Genomic DNA, 21,714 nt, shown 5'->3' with positions numbered 1-21,714 from the left:
GGTAGATGAGTTGTTGACTATCGTGTGTACTGATATCGGCGACCGCCTTGGGAAATTACCTGATGTAAGTAAAGCAGTACTTTTTATCCCCAAGACTTGTTGTTATAAGATTCAACCGACAATTTCTTTTATGAATTTATGAAACACTTATAATAGCATGTAGGTTAGTCGTGCCGATATGTTCAGTATTACAAACGGAATTTAGCTCTTAAAAAATGTCGGCGTTTGCCACCGATCGACGAAAATTATACCTCGAGTTATTCGAACATTTTAAGTAGGATTTTTATTGTTGGGACCAAATTTTTACTTCGTATTATCCGAGTTTTTCGAGTTATCCGAATTCGAATTTTCTGAGTTTTTTTTACTAAGATAAAGAGATAATTCGGCCAGGACCGGCGAGGTACTTCGAGTTAAGCGGGGTATTCGAGTTATCCGAGTTCGAGTTAACGAAGTTCCACTGTATATATATAATTTACTAATATAAAGAAGGGAAAAAATCGGGACCAAACGAAACATTTGACACATCCGATGTATTCGATTCAACCGTGTTCGACACAAGTGAGTTTTACTATATATATAAATGACCCCGACTATCGGTGGCATTCCTAATCGAAAATAGCCTGATTTTTTCTCAATCAAGATAGATTTTTTCCCAATCCGACCGGCCGATTGATTTTCCAGAATTTTTGGGGTCATTCTCCTTTTACAACTTATCACTGTGACTTGGCCATAGTCACCTGTACATGTGCGCTTCATTTCAATAGATGATTGATTTTGTAATTCAACTTTCTCCAGACTCAGTATGAAGTGGGTCTGCCAAAATGGCGTCCACAATGGAAAATATTACTCGAAGAAAATTACAAAAAAGGATGCAACTTTGACTAAAAGTTTGGAATATTTTTTTCATGAGTAAAAAGCAGAAGCTTAATGATGAAACTGTTACACATCTCTCTAACAACAATGATTCAAAATCTAGTTTCTTTAAAATGCTTTTCTTTCTTGATGAATTTTTCCAATTTGACCTAAATTATTGTACAAAATCTTTCAAATTAGGACCAAGTGGCATTTCCCAAAATAGCCAGAAATGTTCCTGTGATATGATATACATACATAACGTTATTTTACTGTTGACATCAATAACAGTGAAACAATCTCATATATTGAACAAGAGATTGTTTTGTGAACAAAAACATGTGTCTCCGCTCTTCCCTAACTTGGCATCCAGTTGTTTGCACTCAATTGACCTTTGGCATTGAAGTCAAGGTTGCAATGAACCAATGGCACTGCAATTCATCAGAGGTAATAATGGTATTAAGCAACTTTCATTAAGAGATCTTATATGGTTTAAAAGTCATTACAACAGCTTTCATTCAGATATGTCGTAAATGGTTTTTAAATTTTTGCTGGAAAAAAATGTGCTCTTTGACCTTGAAAATAAGGCCAAACTGATCTCATGGCATTTTACAACGACTTTAGGTAATGAAAATAGACTCCAAATTTCATCAGGATATTCTCAACTCTAAAGAAAATTTCACGAAATTTGCACTTATTTCACATTTAAACTTGAGATCACACTGCTGCAATGATCAGAGCACTGCAATTTGTCAGTGGATGATAACAGTATATAGCAACTTTCAGTGGTTTAAAAGTTATCACCCAGACAGACATTATCGGAAAAGTTGCAATTATTTTACCATTGACCTTCAGGACAAGGTCACAATGGTCAAATGACAAAGCAGTGCACTTTGTTATTTGGTGATAATTAAAGGTACACAGCATCTTTCAAGCTTTAACAGTTCCAGTTATCTTGCAGACAAAAAAGTACAAGAAAATTTGCACTGATCTGACCTTTGACATTATGAGATCAAGGTCACAGTGACCAAACAGCATAGCATTGCACGTTTGAAGTTTCATCAACACATCTTTCAAAGCATAGAAAGTTTGGCCTGAAGAAATTGCTGAAAAATTTGCACTTGTTTGACCTTTAGGTCAAGGTCAGTGACATAGCTGCAGTGAACTGACATCAGCTTCAGGTGATCAAATGATGATCTAAGTTTCATCAAAATATCTTCATTTTCAAAGTTTTAGAATGTATGTCACAAGGGCTGATTCAGGATTTGATGTTATTGGGTGCATGAGACAGAAAATTATGCATATAGCTAACGGCCTTCTAGACGCCCAGAAGCTTTAGAAGAAATGGTTCAAAATCCTGCATTCCGAGACTGTTAGGGCCACATTTTCAACAAAATAATAAGTTTTGTAGTGTTTTGTATGACAGCATTTTAGTTGAAAACAGCGGTTTCAAAGACATACCAAAAGAAACTAAGTCTCTAGGGGTGGGGAAAGACCTCAGTGCCTATTTTTACAGCCATACCATAATTTGTACAATTTTGAATCTCTAACCCATAGGGGTGTTACCAGTCAAATACGAAAGATATCAATTGCTTAGTTTCAGAGAAGTCGTTTATATCAATTTAGCCAAACCGACCCCTTTTGGCCCCTGCCACTCAGACCCCCATGGGGTCAGCCCACCATTTGTACAATTTTGAATCCCCACCCCATAATGATGCTAAAGCATCAAGCAAACATGAGTGATATTGATTGCTTAGTTTCAATAAAGACAAATTGACATCTTTTGGCCCAATCCCTCAGCCCCCTGGGGGGTCAGCCCCACCATTTGTACAATTTTGAACATCTGAATTTGAACCTTTTTGGTCCTGCCCCTCAGGCCCGAGGGTTGGGACCAAACAATTTAAATCGTTCAGGATGCACTGGACAAAAGGCGATGGTGTATACTGTATTTGACCTAATAAGGGTGCCTGCCCTAATAAGGGCGCCCCTACCTATTTTTCAAGGAATAAATCTTTGACTGAGTGACAAAATGGTGTTCAAAAGTAATAATTCATGCGAAATGTTTTGCTACTTTATGTGTTCAAATTTCTTCAGCAAATTAAGTAACTGGAACAAGTTTTTGCCACATTTTGTCTATTCCTACAGATGACATGTCATTGCAAAGAGCACCTGAAACTAAACACACTTACAAATAATAACTTACCATCTTTATTTGAAGATAAAGTAAAAGACTTCATTCTTGTTGATAACTAACTTTTGTTCAGAACAGAAAGCTAGTAAAAGACATTGTAAATCAATTATTAGGTCAAAGAAAACGATGTCTGATATGATCTGGGAAATCACCTGTGTCTATAAATAGAACACAAAAGAGTTCCATTTGAACATTAGATGGTGCACACGTGGAACACTCGTTCTCTGGTCTAAATCAGCTGGCATGGTTTACAAGTTTACAGGAATATTCAAGTAATGTTTAAGCTTAATGTATGATAATGAATAGATATCTTCATCTGGAATGTTTTTATGACTGAATATTTTACCGTTTCCACAGCCTTGGGTATTCTGCTATAAGGTATAGTCTGTTTCATAAAACTTCAGAATAACTAATCTTAATAAGGGCGCCCCGCCCCCACTGTCAATTACCCGCGCCCTGTGCCCTTATTAGGTTAAATACGGTAGGTCATCTGATTTTTCTCAGGTAGCCTAAAAATATGCACTTATTTAATTTGACTTTTGACCTTATGGCAGTACATGTACATGCCACAGTACACTGCAACTTGGCTTTACTGCCATGCATTGAACCATAACTGTGGACGACAAAAGTACTTCACTACCTTAAGCTTGATAAGTGCATACATGCCAAACCTCCCAGCGTGAGAAAAAATCTCTGTTATTTTCAAGTCATTTATTGTCCCCCGGGAGGAGAGACTAAATTCCTGTATTTTGTAAATGTCTCCGGTATTTTTTCCACCGCCATTTTTGTTTACGAACTGAGTAGTTTTTGTACAAGACTTCGCGAGATTTGGCTAAATTTAGCGACCATGTGATCAGTCGGTAAAAATGGCGGTCAGAAACAACTCACTCGCTGAGTGTTCGACGTCACCGCATAGATCACGGGAATATTGACAACAATCGAAGGTGAGTAGTGTTCAGATATCACTATTTGTTTGCTATACATCGTTCAGTAATAGATTTTGGTCATTTGGAGAGGAGCTTTGGACACGTTCAGTTGTAATTATGCAAAAGCGTCGTCATTCATCAGAGCCTTCTCAAACGTCAAAATACTTGGTGAAATTCAACCCTACATGGAATGTAGAATTCCCATGGGTCAGAGGTAGTGGAATTGGAGTAAACCATGCTTACTGTAAGCTATGTGACTTAAACTAGGTCACGGTGGACGAAACGACGTCAAGCAACTTTCTCTAACTGACCGTCACTCAGGACGTGCAAAAACTACACAGACAAATCAATCTCTTACCGATATGTTTATCAGTACTAGTAAACCTTCTCCTGATACAAGAGGCCCAGAGGGCCTGTATCGCTCACCTGGTTTTCATGAGATATAAAACAAGAATGATGCTTAAGTATATTTGTCACAGGTATTGCTATGTCAATATATATCTACATGAGGTTTTTATGCCAAACAAGGGCCCAATGGGCCCAAATCGCTCACCTGCAATGCAGTGATCTTTTCATATATGGATCCTGCAGTTATTTGAAAGCATGCTACATGACCAATATAATGTCTCTCGGCACTTAAGCTATTCACTAAAAGTCATTTAAAGATTTAAGCATACTTGATCGACGTGACCTTGAATGTGAGTCAGGGTCATTCATTTGAACAAAGTTGGTAGCCCTTCACCCCAGCATGCTACAGACCAAATATCAACTCCCTTGGACGCTTGGTTATTGAGAGGAAGTCGTTTAAAGATTTTAGCCTTTTTGACTGCTGTGACCTTGAATGAAGGTCAAGGTCATTCATTTGAACAAACTTGATAGCCCTTTACCCTAGCATTCTACAGACCCAATATCAACTCCCTGGGACTCTTGGTTATTGAGAAGAAGTCGTTTAAAGATTTTAGCCTTTTTGACTCCTGTGACCTTGAATGTAGGTCAAGGTCATTCATTTGAACAAACTTGGTAGCCCTTCACCCCAGCATGCTACAGACCCAATATCAACTCCCTGGGACTCTTGGTTATTGAGAAGAAGTCGTTTAAAGATTTTAGCCTTTTTGACTCCTGTGACCTTGAATGAAGGTCAAGGTCATTCATTTGAACAAACTTGGTAGCCCTTCACCCCAGCATGCTACAGGCCCAATATCAACTCCCTGGGACTCTTGGTTATTGAGAAGAAGTCGTTTAAAGATTTTAGCCTTTTTGACTCCTGTGACCTTGAATGTAGGTCAAGGTCATTCATTTGAACAAACTTGGTAGCCCTTTACCCCAGCATGCTACAGACCCAATATCAACTCCCTGGGACTCTTGGTTATTGAGAAGAAGTCGTTTAAAGATTTTAGCCTTTTTGACTCCTGTGACCTTGAATGAAGGTCAAGGTCATTCATTTGAACAAACTTGGTAGCCCTTTACCCCAGCATGCTACAGGCCAAATATTAGGTCTCTGGGACTCTTGGTTATTGAGAAGAAGTCGTTTAAAGATTTTAGCCCTTTTGACTCCTGTGACCTTGAATGAAGGTCAAGGTCATTCATTTGAACAAACTTGGTAGCCCTTCACCCCAGCATGCTACGGGCCAAATATTAGGTCTCTGGGACTCTTGGTTATTGACAAGAAGTCGTTTAAAGATTTTAGCCTTTTTGACTCCTGTGACCTTGAATGTAGGTCAAGGTCATTCATTTGAACAAACTTGGTAGCCCTTCACCCCAGCATGCTACAGACCCAATATCAACTCCCTGGGACTCTTGGTTATTGAGAAGAAGTCGTTTAAAGATTTTAGCCTTTTTGACTTCTGTGACCTTGAATGAAGGTCAAGGTCATTCATTTGAACAAACTTGGTAGCCCTTCACCCCAGCATGCTACAGACCCAATATCAACTCCCTGGGACTCTTGGTTATTAGAAGAAGTCGTTTAAAGATTTTTAAGCATATTTGACCCCTGTGACCTTGAATGATAGGTCAAGGTCATTCATTTGAACAAACTTGGTAGCCCTTCACCCCAGCATGCTACAGACCCAATATCAACTCCCTGGGACTCTTGGTTATTGAGAAGAAGTCGTTTAAAGATTTTAGCCTTTTTGACCCCTGTGACCTTGAATGAAGGTCAACTTTATTCATTTGAACAAACTTGGTAGCCCTTCACCCCAGCATGCTACAGGCCCAATATTAGGTCTCTGGGCCTTTTGGTTATTGAGAAGAAGTTGCTTGAATGGAAAAGTTGACGCCGGACGGACGGACGGACGGACGACAGACGGACGACGGACGCCGCGCCATGGCATAAGCTCACTTGCCCTTCGGGCAGGTGAGCTAAAAATGCATTAATCCATGAAATGAAATTGACTTTTGGCGCAACCCCCTAGGGATGCTACCACACAAATGTGAGTGATATCCATTGCTTAGTTTCAGAAAAGAAGTTGTTTAAACCAATTGACCCCTTTATACCCTTCCTTTATAAAATTTTGAATACCAACCCATAAGGATGCTACCAGTCAAATGTGAGCTGTTTCAGAGAAAAAGTTGTTTATATCAATATAACCAAATTGACCCCTTTTGGCCTCAATCCTCAGCCCCCCGGGAATTGGCCCCGTCATTTGTACATTTTGAATCCTTAACCCAAGGGGAATTGTACCAGTCAAATATAAGAGATATTTGTTGCTTAGTTTCAGAGAAAAAGTTGTTTATATCAATTCTGCCAAAATGACCCCTTTTGGCCCCGCCTCTTAGCTCCCCGGGGGCTCAGCCCTGTCATTTGTACAATTTTGAATCCCTACCCCAAGGGGGGGCTACCAGGCAAATATGAGCGATATCCATTGCTTAGTTTCAGAGAAGTTGTTTATATCAATTTAGCAAAATTGACCCCTCCTGGCCCCGCCCCCCCGGTGGGGGGTGGTGGTCAGCCTCACCATTTGTACAATTTTGAATCCCCACCCCATAGTGATGCTACCAGGCAAATATGAGCGATATCCATTGCTCGGTTTCAGAGAAGAAGTCGTTTACATCAATATAGCCCAATTGACCACATTTGGCCCCGCCCCTCAGGCTCCTGGGGGGTCAGACCCATCATTTGTACAATTTTGAAACCTCACCCCATAGTGATGCTACCAGGCAAATATGAGCGATATCCATTGCTCAGTTTCAGAGAAGAAGTCGTTTATATTAATAGAGACAAATTGACCCCTTTTGGCCCCGCTACTCATACCCCTGGGGGGTCAGACCCATCATTTGTACAATTTTGAAACCTCACCCCATAGTGATGCTACCAGGCAAATATGAGCGATATCCATTACTCAGTTTCAAAGAAGAAGTTGTTTATATTAATATAGCCCAATTGACCCCTTTTGGCCCGGCCGCTACTCATACCCCTGGGGGGTCAGACCCATCATTTGTACAATTTTGAATCCGGCCACCCAATAGTGATGCTACCAGGCAAATAAGATCATTATCCATTACTCAGTTTCAGAGAAGAAGTCGTTTATATCAATTAGCCCAATTGACCACATTTGGCCCTGCCCCTCAGGCCCCTGGGGGGTCAGCCCCTTCATTTGTACAATTTTGAATCCCAACCCCATAGTGAAGCTACCAGGCAAATATGAGCGACAGCCATTGCTCGGTTTCAGAGAAGTCGTAATATTAATAGAGCCAAATTGACCCCTTTTGGCCCCGCCCTGCAGACCCCTGGGGGGTCAGCCCCACCATTTGTACAATTTTGAGTCCCCACCCCACAGGGATGCTTCTGACCAAATTTGGTCAAATTCTAATCACTGGTTATGAAGAAGAAGTCAATTGTTGACGGACGGCCGGACGACGGACGCCACGGTATGGCATAAGCTCACCTTGGTCCTTCGGACCAGGTGAGCTAACAATGCTATAGCACCAGAATTAGACAAGGATGTGACTACTTTGTGCCAACAGCAGAAATTTTTATTTGTTGGTGGATGAGAGCAATGACAAGGGGGATAACAAGTGCATGATTGTGCTCGCCAGATTATATAATGCCAAACAGGGTCAAATATGTAATAAATTTCTGGGAATCCCACACTACAACCTCAGTAAGGCTGAAGATTTATTTAATACCATTGAACAAGTGTTCACGGAAAGAAACATTCCATGGGCAAACTGTATTGGTTACATGAGTGACAATGCAAATGTCATTATTGGAGCAAAAAAAAGTGTGCTTTCCCCACATATTTATGATCTTGGATGCATTTGTCATTTTGCAAATCTTTGTGCGCAAGCTGGAATCAAATCACTGCCAATTTCAGTCGAGGACATTCTTACAGATGTCTATTTTCATTTTCACTATAGGTAAGTTAAAGTATCACAATATTTTTTTTATTTGCTATGAAAAAACCATGGTATGATTGAAACAATTTGATAAGAAAGTCATAATTGAAAATCAAAACCCCCATTATCACACACCATAAGAAATTAAAATCATTCTTACTTCAGTGCAAAAAGAAAGGAAGAATTAAAGGAGTTCCAAAACTTTACTGACACAGACCCAATGAAGATTGTCAAGCATTGCGGAACAAGATGGCTAAGTCTAGAAAAATGTGTTGGGAGACTGTTGCAACAGTGGCCTGCCCTCCAGAATTACTTTGAAAGTAATGCAGAGCGTGACTCCCCTGGCAGAGTAAAGAGATGTGCAGATGCACTGCAGTCACACACAGTGCATATTTACTGCCTTTTCCTTGATTACTTTCTGCCAGTGCTGAATGAATTCAACACACTTTTCCAGGTATGCTTTAAAACAACATTCTGTGTAGTCTTTTCATAACAGTTTAAAATTATTTAACTAAATTGAAGGTAATGTCAAAATTACAACAAAATAATAATGACTTTTACATCTTTTTATTCTTTTAGACTGATGTATCTCTGATAGGCCACCCCCATACCCAGATGCAGAGGCTGATGAGAAAGCTCCTGGGTGAAAGAAATTACAGCACATACAGATTTGAGAAAAGTGAAGTTTCTTATCAGGATAAACAGCTAGCAAACAACTTCCTTGCAATCGGACTTGATACCAGGACATTCGTTTCCAATCACTCTGATGACCTCCTACCCACAGATGTTGAAACAGTATTTAGGTTTGTTATATAATTATTCATTCATTGAGTTTGTTTAAAGAATTTAAAACATTATTGAACAACAACAATCAAATTTATGTATCTATATCATAAACACCATTGTTAGAATTTTCCTATCTTGCAGCTCTATATATCAGGACCTTTTATGACAGGGTAACAGAAAAGATGATGAAAAAATTTTTGTTTGATGACAAAGTTCTCCAGCAGATGAAATTGTTGAACCCTACAGAGAGGGAATCTGTTACACAGAGTGAAGGTAGGTGTCCAATAAATTCACCTTTAATGTTATTATCAGTACCAGCTACACTATATAAAATTTGGGCTAGCTATCAATGTACCAGGATTACCTTTAATTTGCAATCCAATTGTAATTTTCCCTTTCAGTATGGGACCTTGCAGAGAGGTTTTTGCCGAATATTGCTCGCCAACTCATCGAGGATGAGGTGCTAGACTTCATCTTGTCACCATCATCATCCTTGCCTTCCCATGACCCTCAAAAGCCTGAAAGTTTCTAGGTAGAAATTGGCCACCAAAAAGACCAATCTGGAAAGCTTTTCTATGAGAATCTTTCTCAACTTGCCCTTGCCTTATGCAGCATGGCCCACTCAAATGCTGCATCTGAGAGGAGTTTTTCCTAAGAAAAATTCAAACTGATTGGAGAGGAAACTTGTCCAACAAGACTATACATTCTTTAATTTGATGTCTGTGAAATTTAATATGCATTCAGACTGTTTCAATTACACTGACAAATGATGTACTTCATAAAGCTAAGAAAGCTTATGCCATGTGAAAATGAGACAGAAGTGATACAAAAATGAAGCAATAATGTGACTGAACATGAAATTATGTGTTTGTTTTCTATTTTGTATGTTACAAAATGTGCCCATATTTTTGCCACGCGTATACCTCCATTATTTCAGACAAAAATCCCTTAAAATGGTTGTCAATCTCCCTTACTACCTCTAGGAAAATTTGGCATGCATGTAAGTGTTGATGAGAATTTACTGTAATCGGTCTCCAGTGATCAAAATAACGACAGAAACAGGAATTTCTCATATCCAGTGGAATATTGACAGCGTATCCTGTTTGTGGTTCATCCAATCGAGTTTAGATTGCTGTTAGAACTGTTGCTACCCTGACCTGTTTATCGCCATGATCAGACCCAGTTAGTAATAGGCTAGTACTGCTGCAAATAAATCTACAATCTTTACTAGCATTGGTGTCGTCGTTTAACTGAGGTTGTGGTTTACCTTGCAGCCAGGTTTGTTATTGTTAAGTACAGTCAAACCTGCCTTAGCGACCACCTGAATTAAACGACTTCCTTTCATATGCGACCGTATTTTTTCCTCCCAACGTTATTTACTATACTAGTGACCTGAATTAAGCGACTACCTGTCAGACGCGACTAACGACCGTCATTTCCGTTTCCCAAATGCTGAAAAGCGACTTTTTTCAGCGACTTTCCGAGTTTTAAAACGGAAGCAGAAGTCATAATCAAGAAGAAACCGGACGAACTTATCTGCTTTTAAAGATTAAAAAATACTTCAGAAATGCATGAAATGTCTTATTCTGTCTCAAAAAATGTACTGAATTGATTATATTTGCTCTGATAACACCCAAAAACGAACGAAACTGTATTTTACTTCTAAAGAATGAAAGAAGGAGATGGGATATGGCGAAAAAACGTCCTCGCCATTCAGACGATTTTCACGAAATTTTGATAGATAGAAATACAAACATTTGCTTGGGAAGTATGCAAAAAGAGTGAACAAACAGTCAACTTACTGTTTAACTGGAATTTATGTTCTTTTTGAGACATTAGGACAGATATTTGCAAGTTAAAAACGTCTCCATCGTTATGAAGGAAATGCAGTTACGTGACTAATAATCTGGACGGAAGTCCGGACCAGGAATTCAGGAATGCAAAAAAAAAAAAAAAAAGTTTTTTTTTTTTTTTTGGAAATGTATCCGGCACTGGAAATAATCAAATTAGCCATTCAAACTCTTTGATTATTTTTTGTTTTTAAAAATATTTATTTTTTATTGTAACATGCTAAAATAATTTAAATATAATTATATATATATCAATGAAAATAAAAGAAACTTAATTAAATTTATAAAAACAGATACATGTATTGTACTTCATATGTAGAAATGGGGATATTTTTATATATTGTTCATTATTATAAGCATTTTATTTCATAAAGTGAATAGTGATTTTTCTTCTTTTTTTTTCTTTTTTTTTCTTTCTTTCGTTTTCCTCAAGAAGTCTCTTACATATTTGATTATATACACAATCTTAATTGATGACTGAGGTAATTCCTTTTCATATATGTACTAATACTTGTAGCTGATAAATTTTACATATGTGGCAGAATAATTATGAACTTTACTTTTCGGGTCATTTTCTTTGAACCTGGATTAAGAGACCACCTGTCATATGTGACCTTTTTTAATGACTCCCTTGGAAGGTCACATATGACAGGTTTGACTGTATGTAATTTCAATTAATAATTACATTTTTAGGGCACACATTCCCTATAATCACATCCAGCAGGGACCTGATAGGCCTAGGTGTTGTTTATAAAAAGTTTGTCACGCATTTATGCTCGAATTATTCAAGCCAAAGCGATGTTTGTTGTAGTCAGGAATATTAGCCATTTTGGTAAAAGATTTTTGGTCTGACCCTTCGTAGATGACCTAAAATTAGTGATAACAAGGATTGTTTACAGATAGATGACAGACCGCTGATCATGACCATGGATATATATAGGCAGGGATTTACTTCCCAATTTTAACAAGAGGCCTATGAGCCTTAACAGTCACCTGAGCTTTAAACATAAAGCGATCTAGATCTTCTATGTATTTACAATGTATTTCTAAGCCTATGTAAATAGTAGAACAGTTTCACCCACTTCATAAATCTAACCAAATTTGAATCACTTCCATTAAAATGTGTTTTTCCTGTATAAACTATAGTAAACATTAGCACCTCTAGCTCCAGGCAGAAAATCAAACCTAAGGGCCATGAAATTTACAATTTTGATAAGCTGCCTTAAAACCTTTCCATCCATGAAGAGCATTTGATTGTACTTAATATGGGTCTCAAGAAGATTTTTGAAATCCAATTAATTTGACCTAAAACATGCATTTACATCCAGGAAATAATTTCAGATGTTATCGATCTGACAGTCGCTTTCATATTCTATACATATGTTTTTTCTTTGGTTTTTCTTCACTTACGTTCTTTGACCGGTCATTTGATTACTGTAACTTGAACTTTGTTGGTCAAGGTCAACTATTTGCATAACTATTGCAGTCTGAAACTTGTTCTGTAAATGTGCTAAATATCATTTGTCATAGTAATGAAAGAAAACATTTGAATTGCAATTTTATTGCAAATTTTAGATGATTTACAATTTTGACAGGAAAACATATAAAGTGCTCTGTGTCATTTTTTATGATTTGACCTTGAAACATTGAACACACCTTTGCTTCATAAGAGCAATCTCTTAAAAAATGTGACCCAAATAAATCATTTTGAAAGATTTCTTTTTTCATCTTTCATCATTTGACCCCAATGACCTTGAATGAAGGTCAAAGATCAGCATACTATTTAGCCTTGATGTGTATAGATAAAAGAGCAGAAACCTTTTATGCGCAATTTTGGGTAATTTTGAATTTTGGCAGGAAAAAATTAGCAGGGGATCCAGAGGTAGTAGTGATTGGTAATCCACAGATAGGGGAGGTAATACTGGTGGTAATCCAAAGACAGGGGAGGTAATACTTGTGGTAGTCCACAGACAGGGGAGGTAATACTGGTGGTAATCAACAGACAGGGGAGGTAATACTGGTGGTAATCCACAGACAGGGGAGGTAATACTGGTGGTAGTCCACAGACAGGGGAGGTAATACTGGTGGTAATCCACAGACAGGAGAGGAAATACTGGTGGTAATACACAGACAGGGGAGGTAATACTGGTGGTAGTCCACAGACAGGGGAGGTATTACTGGTGGTAATCCACAGACAGGGGAGGTAATACTGGTGGTAGTCCACAGACAGGGGAGGTAATACTGGTGGTAATCCACAGACAGGGGAGGTAATACTGGTGGTAGTCCACAGACAGGGGAGGTAATACTGGTGGTAATACACAGACAGGGGAGGTAATACTGGTGGTAATACACAGACAGGGGAGGTAATACTGGTGGTAGTCCACAGACAGGGGAGGTAATACTTGTGGTAGTCAACAGACAGGGGAGGTAATACTGGTGGTAATACACAGACAGGGTAGGTAATACTGGTGGTAATACACAGACAGGGCAGGTAATACTGGTGGTAATACACAGACAGGGCAGGTAATACTGGTGGTAATACACAGACAGGGCAGGTAATACTGGTGGTAATACACAGACAGGGCAGGTAATACTGGTGGTATACGTAGTCCACAGACAGGGGAGGTAATACTGGTGGTATACGTAGTCCACAGACAGGGGAGGTAATAGTGGTGGTAGTCCACTGACAGGGGAGGTAATACTGGTGGTAGTCCACAGACAGGGGAGGTAATACTGGTGGTAGTCCACAGACAGGGGAGGTAATACTGGTGGTAGTACATTGACAGGGAAGATGATACTGGTGGTAGCCATCTGCAACAGATAAGAAGAATACATTGGCAGTAGTTTTATAGTAAATATACTGACCTTTTTTGGTATTACTTGGTGCCGGGGTAGTAATACTGGTGGTAGATGTAGTTAGGCTGGAACTGACAACCACACTAGACACACACTGTGTTGAAACAGGCGAAGTCACCGGTGATGACGATTGAAATGTTCGACTGTTATGAAATGTTGCCATAGCAATTATTTTTCGTTTATGATTGCAGAGTTTGGTCAGATCTTCTGCACAATGAACATCTAGCGTCCACTGCCTTGATTGAATTGTCATGTCAAAATTGAACACTTTTTCCACCATCACTGGGCATTCAAGCCCACACTTGCATGTACCTTCCCGGGATAAATACTGACCAATTTCTTGAGTTGAAGACAGTTTGGTGTTGCTTGGACTGAAAGAGTAAACAAATTTGATTTCATTCAGAAATTCTGTGGAATATTCATATAAATTTTGTAGTTTTTTATTAGCATTATATATACATATGATGTATATGAGATAATGCAAATTATCATATTATGTAGCAACTTGGCGACACTGTGGTCATGATGTGAATATGAACTAAATCTGCTGTAAGTACTAAAAAATTATTCTATATATATATATATATCCCTCTTTCATTATGTTAGAGGTATCATGACTCAATTTTTATAGTACGAAAAAATTATTCTATATATATATATATATTCCTCTTTTATTATGTTAGAGGTATCATGACTCAATTTTATGTTAGAGGTATATATATATATATATATCATGACTCATTTAGTCTTAAAAATGCTTGTTCTATATTTACCTGTAGTAGACAATAGCACCTTCTTCTACTACCCTTCTCCAACCGAAGGGGACAATCACATGATTAGAGGAGGGGGGTCCTGACTGAACTGGAGTGTCCGACCCTCCCTTACTGGAACACTGAAGTGTAGGCTTGGCATCCTCCTGTCCTTTATAATCACAACCTTGTAGATATGGTTCCTTTTTTGTAGTGGTTGCACTCATCAACTTCCTGTCTACCACAGCTGATATGTTGCTATGTGATGTTGCCATGGTGACATGTGTTGATGGGACAACAGCCGGTGTGACAGACATGTTGTGCATGTGTGCCATAACTGGTGTTGTACATGATGTAGTGCTGGTGATGGTGATCACAGAGGAAGTGGTGCTGGTAACCTGGTTACAGCTAGCGGCGACATGTGAAGACATGATGGGCGGGGATGACAGAGTTAATTGTGGCTGTAGACAGGGAGTTATACAACTGCTGGGAACCTCAGACGAAGACAATACAGAAGCACCACAAGGGTTAGCCAGTCCAGGCAGGTTTTGACATCCCATCACATTTGCATTCGAAAACTGACTGAAGTTACCAACCAGATTAGCACTCATGTTGATCTTCATATTTACACTACTGAAACTTTGCTGTTGATTTCCAAGATTAGCAAGCATTCCGGAAACGCTGGTAGAGTTGGGTACAAACTGACCAAGACTTCCATGTTGTAGTAAGGCGCTTGGGAATCGATTTTGGTTTTGATTAGTTTGAAAGATCTGTTGTTGAAGTTGTTGTTGCTGAAGTTGCTGTTGCTGTTGATGTTGTTGTTGCTGTGTAGATGGTTGCTGGTATGGCTGGTGCATGAGAAAGTGTCCAAAACTGGGTAGTGCATTGACTGCCCCTGCAGATTGCTGGGAGGGGCTATGCCAACTGTCCAGACTTTTATAGCCTGTGTTGGGCAGCACACAATGCCCCATGGTGATATTAGCCTGATTGAAATTACCAACAAATGTACCCATGGATGGCAGAGTTCCAGTGTTACCAGAACCTGCAGCTGGCATCCCACCCTGAACATTGGTGAGGACAGACCCCTGGCCTTGGTGCATCATGGGATAATTTGGAATGAAGGCATTACTTCCCATCATGCCAGGTATATTGAAGGGTTTGTTCTGTGCCTGCTGGAATCCCTGCACCTGGCCATACTGCAGCTCATACCCCGTTCCCTGGGCCACAGGAAACATGTGGGACATGCCGGTTCCCATAGGCTGGGCATTCCGGTGGTTAGGATCCATATTATCACGCCACCTCTCCCTGGGCCTTCATCCCATCATCTGTCTCATCAATAGCCTTTAAGCTAAAGTTCACAAACGCCACAGTTCTTTTATGTGGCACAAGTTCACTCTTTAGACAATGTCTTCATATAATTCATTCACTATCTTCTCCTTTTCCATTCAGAAAAATACATCATGCTTCAAAAACTATGTCACTAAATATATCTGAAAAGAAAAAAAGGAAAATTTTTTTTTAGGTACACATGTACGTACATTAGGTATATACATTGTATTTTGAATATATAGGATAGTGGTAAAACTCCTCTGCCAATATCAATGACATCATATTTTAGTGTTCAGACAAGTGGAAAATGTTAAGTAACATTGGCCCCAGGCAAGTTCCAACTAGAACTGTCTTAGAACTGTTGCCAGGATGGCTGACTAATTATATAATAGCCCCGCAATCTGCACGAGTCAATGGTGAATTGGAACTGTTAATTAATATTAGAGGCTAACTATAAGATAACCTGTGCATGCCGATATTTCTGAAATTCAGAATGTCTGAAATATGTGTTGTTCACAATAAAGAGAATTCAGTGACCAGTTCCCATAGCAACCATAATTTTGAGGAAAAAAATTTGGCATGCACATCTACACACTCAAATTTGTGTGAAGTTTCATTGAAATCTGCCCTTTGGTTTAGGAGGAGTTGTCGACCGGACAAATATAAGTTATGGTTCTTATCGGAAAACCTGTTTATAGTGACCAGTTAGCAACCATAATTTTGAGAAAAAGAAAGCGGCATGCACATCTACACATGATCATTTATATTTGTGTGAAGTTTCATTGGAATCGGCCCATCGGCTTAAGAGGAGTTGTCCGGACAAAATGTGTCTACAGACAAAGGGACGGACAGACAACCTTATTCCAGTATACCCCTTAACTTTGTTGCAGGGGTAGAAATATTCAAGTCAAGTTAATTAGTTGCTTTTATTCAAGTCAATTGTTACAAACCAACACGTTTAGATGAGTACAGGGTTAGTTATATTAGTTCTGAACAATCTGTTTTCATTAATGATACTGAACTTAGATTCATATAAACAAAAACAAAAAATTTTATTTACTGTCATCCAATTCAAATACATATTCACCGAATTCCATCTTTTGTAAATTGATGTCACATTTCGGTCAATTTCTTTTGAACAATTCCTTGTACTCAAATTCTTTGAACCATTTCACACAATTGCAAGCTAAGCTTATCACATTGTGATTCTTCAGATTAAGTGTAATTGAAATATCTAATATGTAAAGCGAAAAACAAAACAAAACATAGCTGTACGTGTTAACAGTTTGCTGACCGACCCTATTTTTGTCCGTCGACGGACCTACTATTTTTTCTTCTTCAGAAAATCCAAAATCATTTGCTTATAAGTTAGACAATCTTTTTAATATCAATAAAGCACTTGAACAAAATCAAATAAAAAATGGCTTTATGTAAATGCTTCGAATTCAGTGGCCAAGACTTGTTGGAAACAAACATGGCAGGTGATTGCAGCGATTCAAGTGTGTTGCAATTTTTGGCATTTGATTTTTTGCAATCAACGTCCACATTAAGGTGGTGACCAAGAAAGCTGTGAATGCATTGGAGCTATATAATGTTGGCTGGTGGGAGGTCTAGATCTCCCCTTAAAGAAAAAAAGCAGGTAAGCACACAAAAAAAAAAAAAAATCATCGCATTTGTGGTATGTTTCTGCTAGCATAAGGGAAACTGTCCAACCACACCTGTATTACATATCTCCATTTATAATTTTAAAAACATTATCATTCCATATCTCCACTCATAATTTTAAAAACAGTCTATCATGTACGTAGCCCATCCAAGGTATAAAGATGACTTTTTCTACAGGAAAACTGGTCAAATGTTGAATGTTATATAATAACTCTAAAATTGCCAACTGATGCAAAACTGTTTTAAATGTGTAAATTTTGATGTGGTATTTCAACAATAAATTACCAGAGGTAATACAATGAATCTGCTACAAAATGATGTTTGGAAATTTATTTAGTCAAGAAAATATATATCTAAACAAAAATACTTCACTTACACAGTCCGAGAATATGTGTGTACTGTCGTGTGACATGATGTTCTCACATATATTTTTCACTAGTGAAAATCGTGCGACGGATCTCTCGTACAATATTTATACTACAAGGAGATTTTAGTCGGACATTTGCATTAAATACAGTGGTTTGCACAAAAATATGTAAAAATTCTGTCAACAATGAATTTCCTGTTGTGTGTATTTGTAGCTCAGGAATGAAAGCAAGCTTGAACAGAAAAGACAAGCTAAATAACAAGTTGATAGACAAGTTTGCATCAAAAGGATTGGATTTCCCCAGACGGACATGGACACACAGTTACTCAAAAAATACAAAACAGTGCATCTTCCACTGGCAAAGGAAAACAGGCAGTAGCTTGACCATTTTAGGTCTTCTGACCTGAACATTTGTGAAACAATCCCTGACTCTGTAGCTTTAGACCATGAATATATGTTTTCCCATTGGATTGATGTGCTTAATCTGTTAAATGTTTCCTTCTATATTAATTAAACTTAAGAAATGATGTCTTAATGCTGAGTTCTTTAGTATCTCTTTTAATAATACATATTAATTTGATAAACAATTCAGGCATGCTAACTCTTCCCCAAGTGGAGGGAGCCGCCCGAATTTTTACCGAAATTTAAAAATCTGCCTCGACATTGAAATCAAAGCTGACATGAGCACAAAATCTACATCTTGGTATCACATGATCTTCCAGCTGCTACAGATTTTATCAATAACATAGATTTTGGTTTGGTTTGTTTTTGTTTAACGTCCTATTAATAACAGCCAGGGTCATTTAAGGACGTGCCAGGTTTTGAAGGTGGAGGAAAGCCGGAGTACCCGGAGAAAAACCACCGGCCTACGGTCAGTACATGGCAACTGCCCCACGTAGGTTTCGAACTTGCAACCCAGAGTAGGACTGGGACGATACACTGATGCATCGGTGAATCGCGGTACACTTCAACATAATACAAGTATCGATCCAAATAAGCAAAATACGATACGGTATCGATCCGCTCTATTTTTGTGAAAAACAAAAAGCATTGCTTCATGTTATCATTTGAAATCCATTAAACAAAGCTTTTAAAGTAAAATAATTGTAAAAAAAACACCGAAAGATCGAAAATTCTGAAAGTGAAAGTACTTGCGAGTCTCGTTTCCGGGAATGGGGCACTATGTTAGGAATGCGTTTGATAGGTCGTTTCACGATGACTGTTTCATGGTTAGCCAATCAAATAGTAGATTACAAAACCATTGCTAGACTAAATGTGTTTATAAATGGACGACTGGGATGAGTTAGTTACGCCGCAAGGCACAAAATCGTCCGTGTGGAAGACGTTCGGTCAGCCTGTTTATAAAAACCAAGATGGCAGTGGCATCAGGAAGACTGACAAAACAAAAACCATATGCAAGGTATGCAAGTCAGTTCTGAATCTGTGACAATATAGAGCTCCATGTATTACATCATGTATTACATATTAGTTTATGTTTTATTCTTCAAGTCCAGATCTTTTCTTTTATTCTACTAGTCAAGATGCAATGCATTTTTATGTTTCCTCAGTTCACTAGTCAATTCATGCAATACTCAAATGATTGAGCCTATAGCAAGAGGTTGAAAGTACTGTTTAAAATGGTTTTGTTACTTGTCGAACTTTGTGTTTAACAAATAAATAAAATTTGAAAAAAAATCACACATTGAAGTTGTTCATTGCTTTGACAATATCATAAATAAAGTATCGTGATACGTATCGGATCGTAGGTGAGGTATCGTGATACGTATCGGATCGTGCAATCACTGTATCGTCCCAGCCCTAACCCAGAGGTGGATGGCTAGTGATAAAGTGTTGGGACACCTTAACCACTCGGCCACCGCCGACATAGATATATTTATAATAACACTATAACATATACAGACAGTACATGTACAGACAAAAATAAAGTTTGTCAAAGCTGTTCTTAAATTAAGGCTAAAAAGAAACTTAGTAAACAATGTTTCAAACATATGTTACATACTTTCAGAGGTTGGCAGCCCTGCAAATAAAAAAAAAAAGGGGGGGGGGGGGGGGGAGAATCTACCCTCTTTTTTTCCAACATGTTACAGTAAAACACAGCTATTTTTTCTGGCCTTAATGAGAAACCAATGCAAGTCTCATTTGTAACACACATTTATAACACATAAAACAAAGAATTGTATCACAATTAAATCATTATCAAAACAATACAAATTAGTATATACATGTGTTTGCTAAATTAACTGGTACAAGCTAACTTTTTTAATTATATATTGCCTTATATATCTATATATAGGCCATATATATACTGTCTACATTATTGGGACATATATATGTTACATATATTCATGTATATCCCTATCAATCACTTGCTTGACAAAGTAGGAGGGGGGAGGGGGGGTTTGTCACAAAAATGAAAATTAGAATATATTCGTTTTGATATTTGCCAAAAAAACTATGTGGAAACAGTATAAATTGCATTTTTGTGTTATATTATACACATAAGATCTGAAATTAAACACACTTGTCATAATTTTGGGACAGGTTAAATTCATCACCTTCTTTCCCAAGAAATAAACTGTCAAATTCATGTTATACTGAATTTTTTTATACATGCAATTGATTGTTAGCTTTGACTAGTACCAGGTAGTGATCATGATGTAACTTGAATATTAATTATCATTTCACAATGAAAATGATATCCTGACTATAACTGTAACAGCAACCATTCCATTAGATGGCAAAATTTAACCCAAATGACAAAATCATAGTTATTTTGGGACACTTCTGTGTAGGTATCAGGATGTCTGGTATCATGACCTAAATAAACTGGAAAGCAGACGGCTGTCTGTCAGACTCCCTTGTCGAAGTTAACAGTGGAATGTTCTAAAACACAGCACTACGACATTAAATACATCTATAAATGTGTGTTTTCATAAGTGCCGTTATGATCGGTCATGACGGCACACTGTTTACAAGACATACACCAATGAACGTTCCCTCGACTTTTTGTTGACATTTTGCGGTTACGAAATTTGTAGACATATAAACATGATTTGCGAAATGATTTCACTGTCGACTGTTAACAATTTTTACATGGATTATGCATAAGCGATTAACAAAATGCTGTTGGGACTTTCAAATGAAAGATACAGATCCTATACAGTAGCTGTCAAAATAATTTTAGTATTTCGTCTATAATTTTACCATCCCAAACCCGGACGCGAGCAACCGATTAGTGTCAACATTAGGGTCATTGAACGAAAGCCAATATCTCCCCGAACAAACGAGGGTATTAACATACCATGCACAATGCAGTCCGACGTTCCTGTATAGCTGTATATCCACACGATGAAGCCATTTTCACAGAATGTTGATTCAAAGCAAGCCATATTTACACGGAATTTTTCATCAAGCAAAACATTCTGCAGAAAATGGCTGACGGTTCATTGCGCATGTGTCAATACCCATGATGCAATGCGATGTCAACGCAATTATCATGCAGAGCTTTGCAATACACTCTTCGGGACCGTTATGATTTCATAACGTCCATCGATCGCCTTAAACCGCATTACATTTTCATAATTTTAATCTGCGTTAATTGTTACTTCAAACACTTCGTTTTAAAGTAGAGCTTCCGTGACACGTGTAGTTACCATATACTATGTGAAATAAATTGGATAAACGGGCACCTGTTGTGTCAATATTCATCAGTGTTGGAGGGCCTTCAATATTTCGATGAATCTAGTAAAATCACGCACTAGGGTGTTTCACTGGGTATCAATTAAAC

General features: G+C 38.1%; 1 protein-coding gene across 1 annotated transcript in view; it reads right to left on the bottom strand.

Annotated features, from left to right (window-relative positions):
• Positions 1 to 21,362, bottom strand: part of LOC117322222 — a 43,397-nt gene extending 22,035 nt beyond the window's left edge. Inside the window, exons 1-3 of the mRNA XM_033876999.1 lie at positions 21,229 to 21,362; positions 14,570 to 16,035; positions 13,806 to 14,167 (exon numbers count right to left, since the gene is read on the bottom strand). Coding sequence (XP_033732890.1) covers positions 13,806 to 14,167; positions 14,570 to 15,831 — 1,624 coding nt within the window. The 5' untranslated portion in view covers positions 15,832 to 16,035; positions 21,229 to 21,362. The remainder of the gene's footprint in view (positions 1 to 13,805; positions 14,168 to 14,569; positions 16,036 to 21,228) is intronic.
• Between the last annotated feature and the right edge of the window lie 352 nt (positions 21,363 to 21,714).

This window comes from Pecten maximus, chromosome 2 (assembly GCF_902652985.1).
Source record: "Pecten maximus chromosome 2, xPecMax1.1, whole genome shotgun sequence".
In the NCBI taxonomy this organism is placed as follows: domain Eukaryota; kingdom Metazoa; phylum Mollusca; class Bivalvia; order Pectinida; family Pectinidae; genus Pecten; species Pecten maximus.
This window is presented reverse-complemented; position numbering and strand designations above follow the sequence as displayed.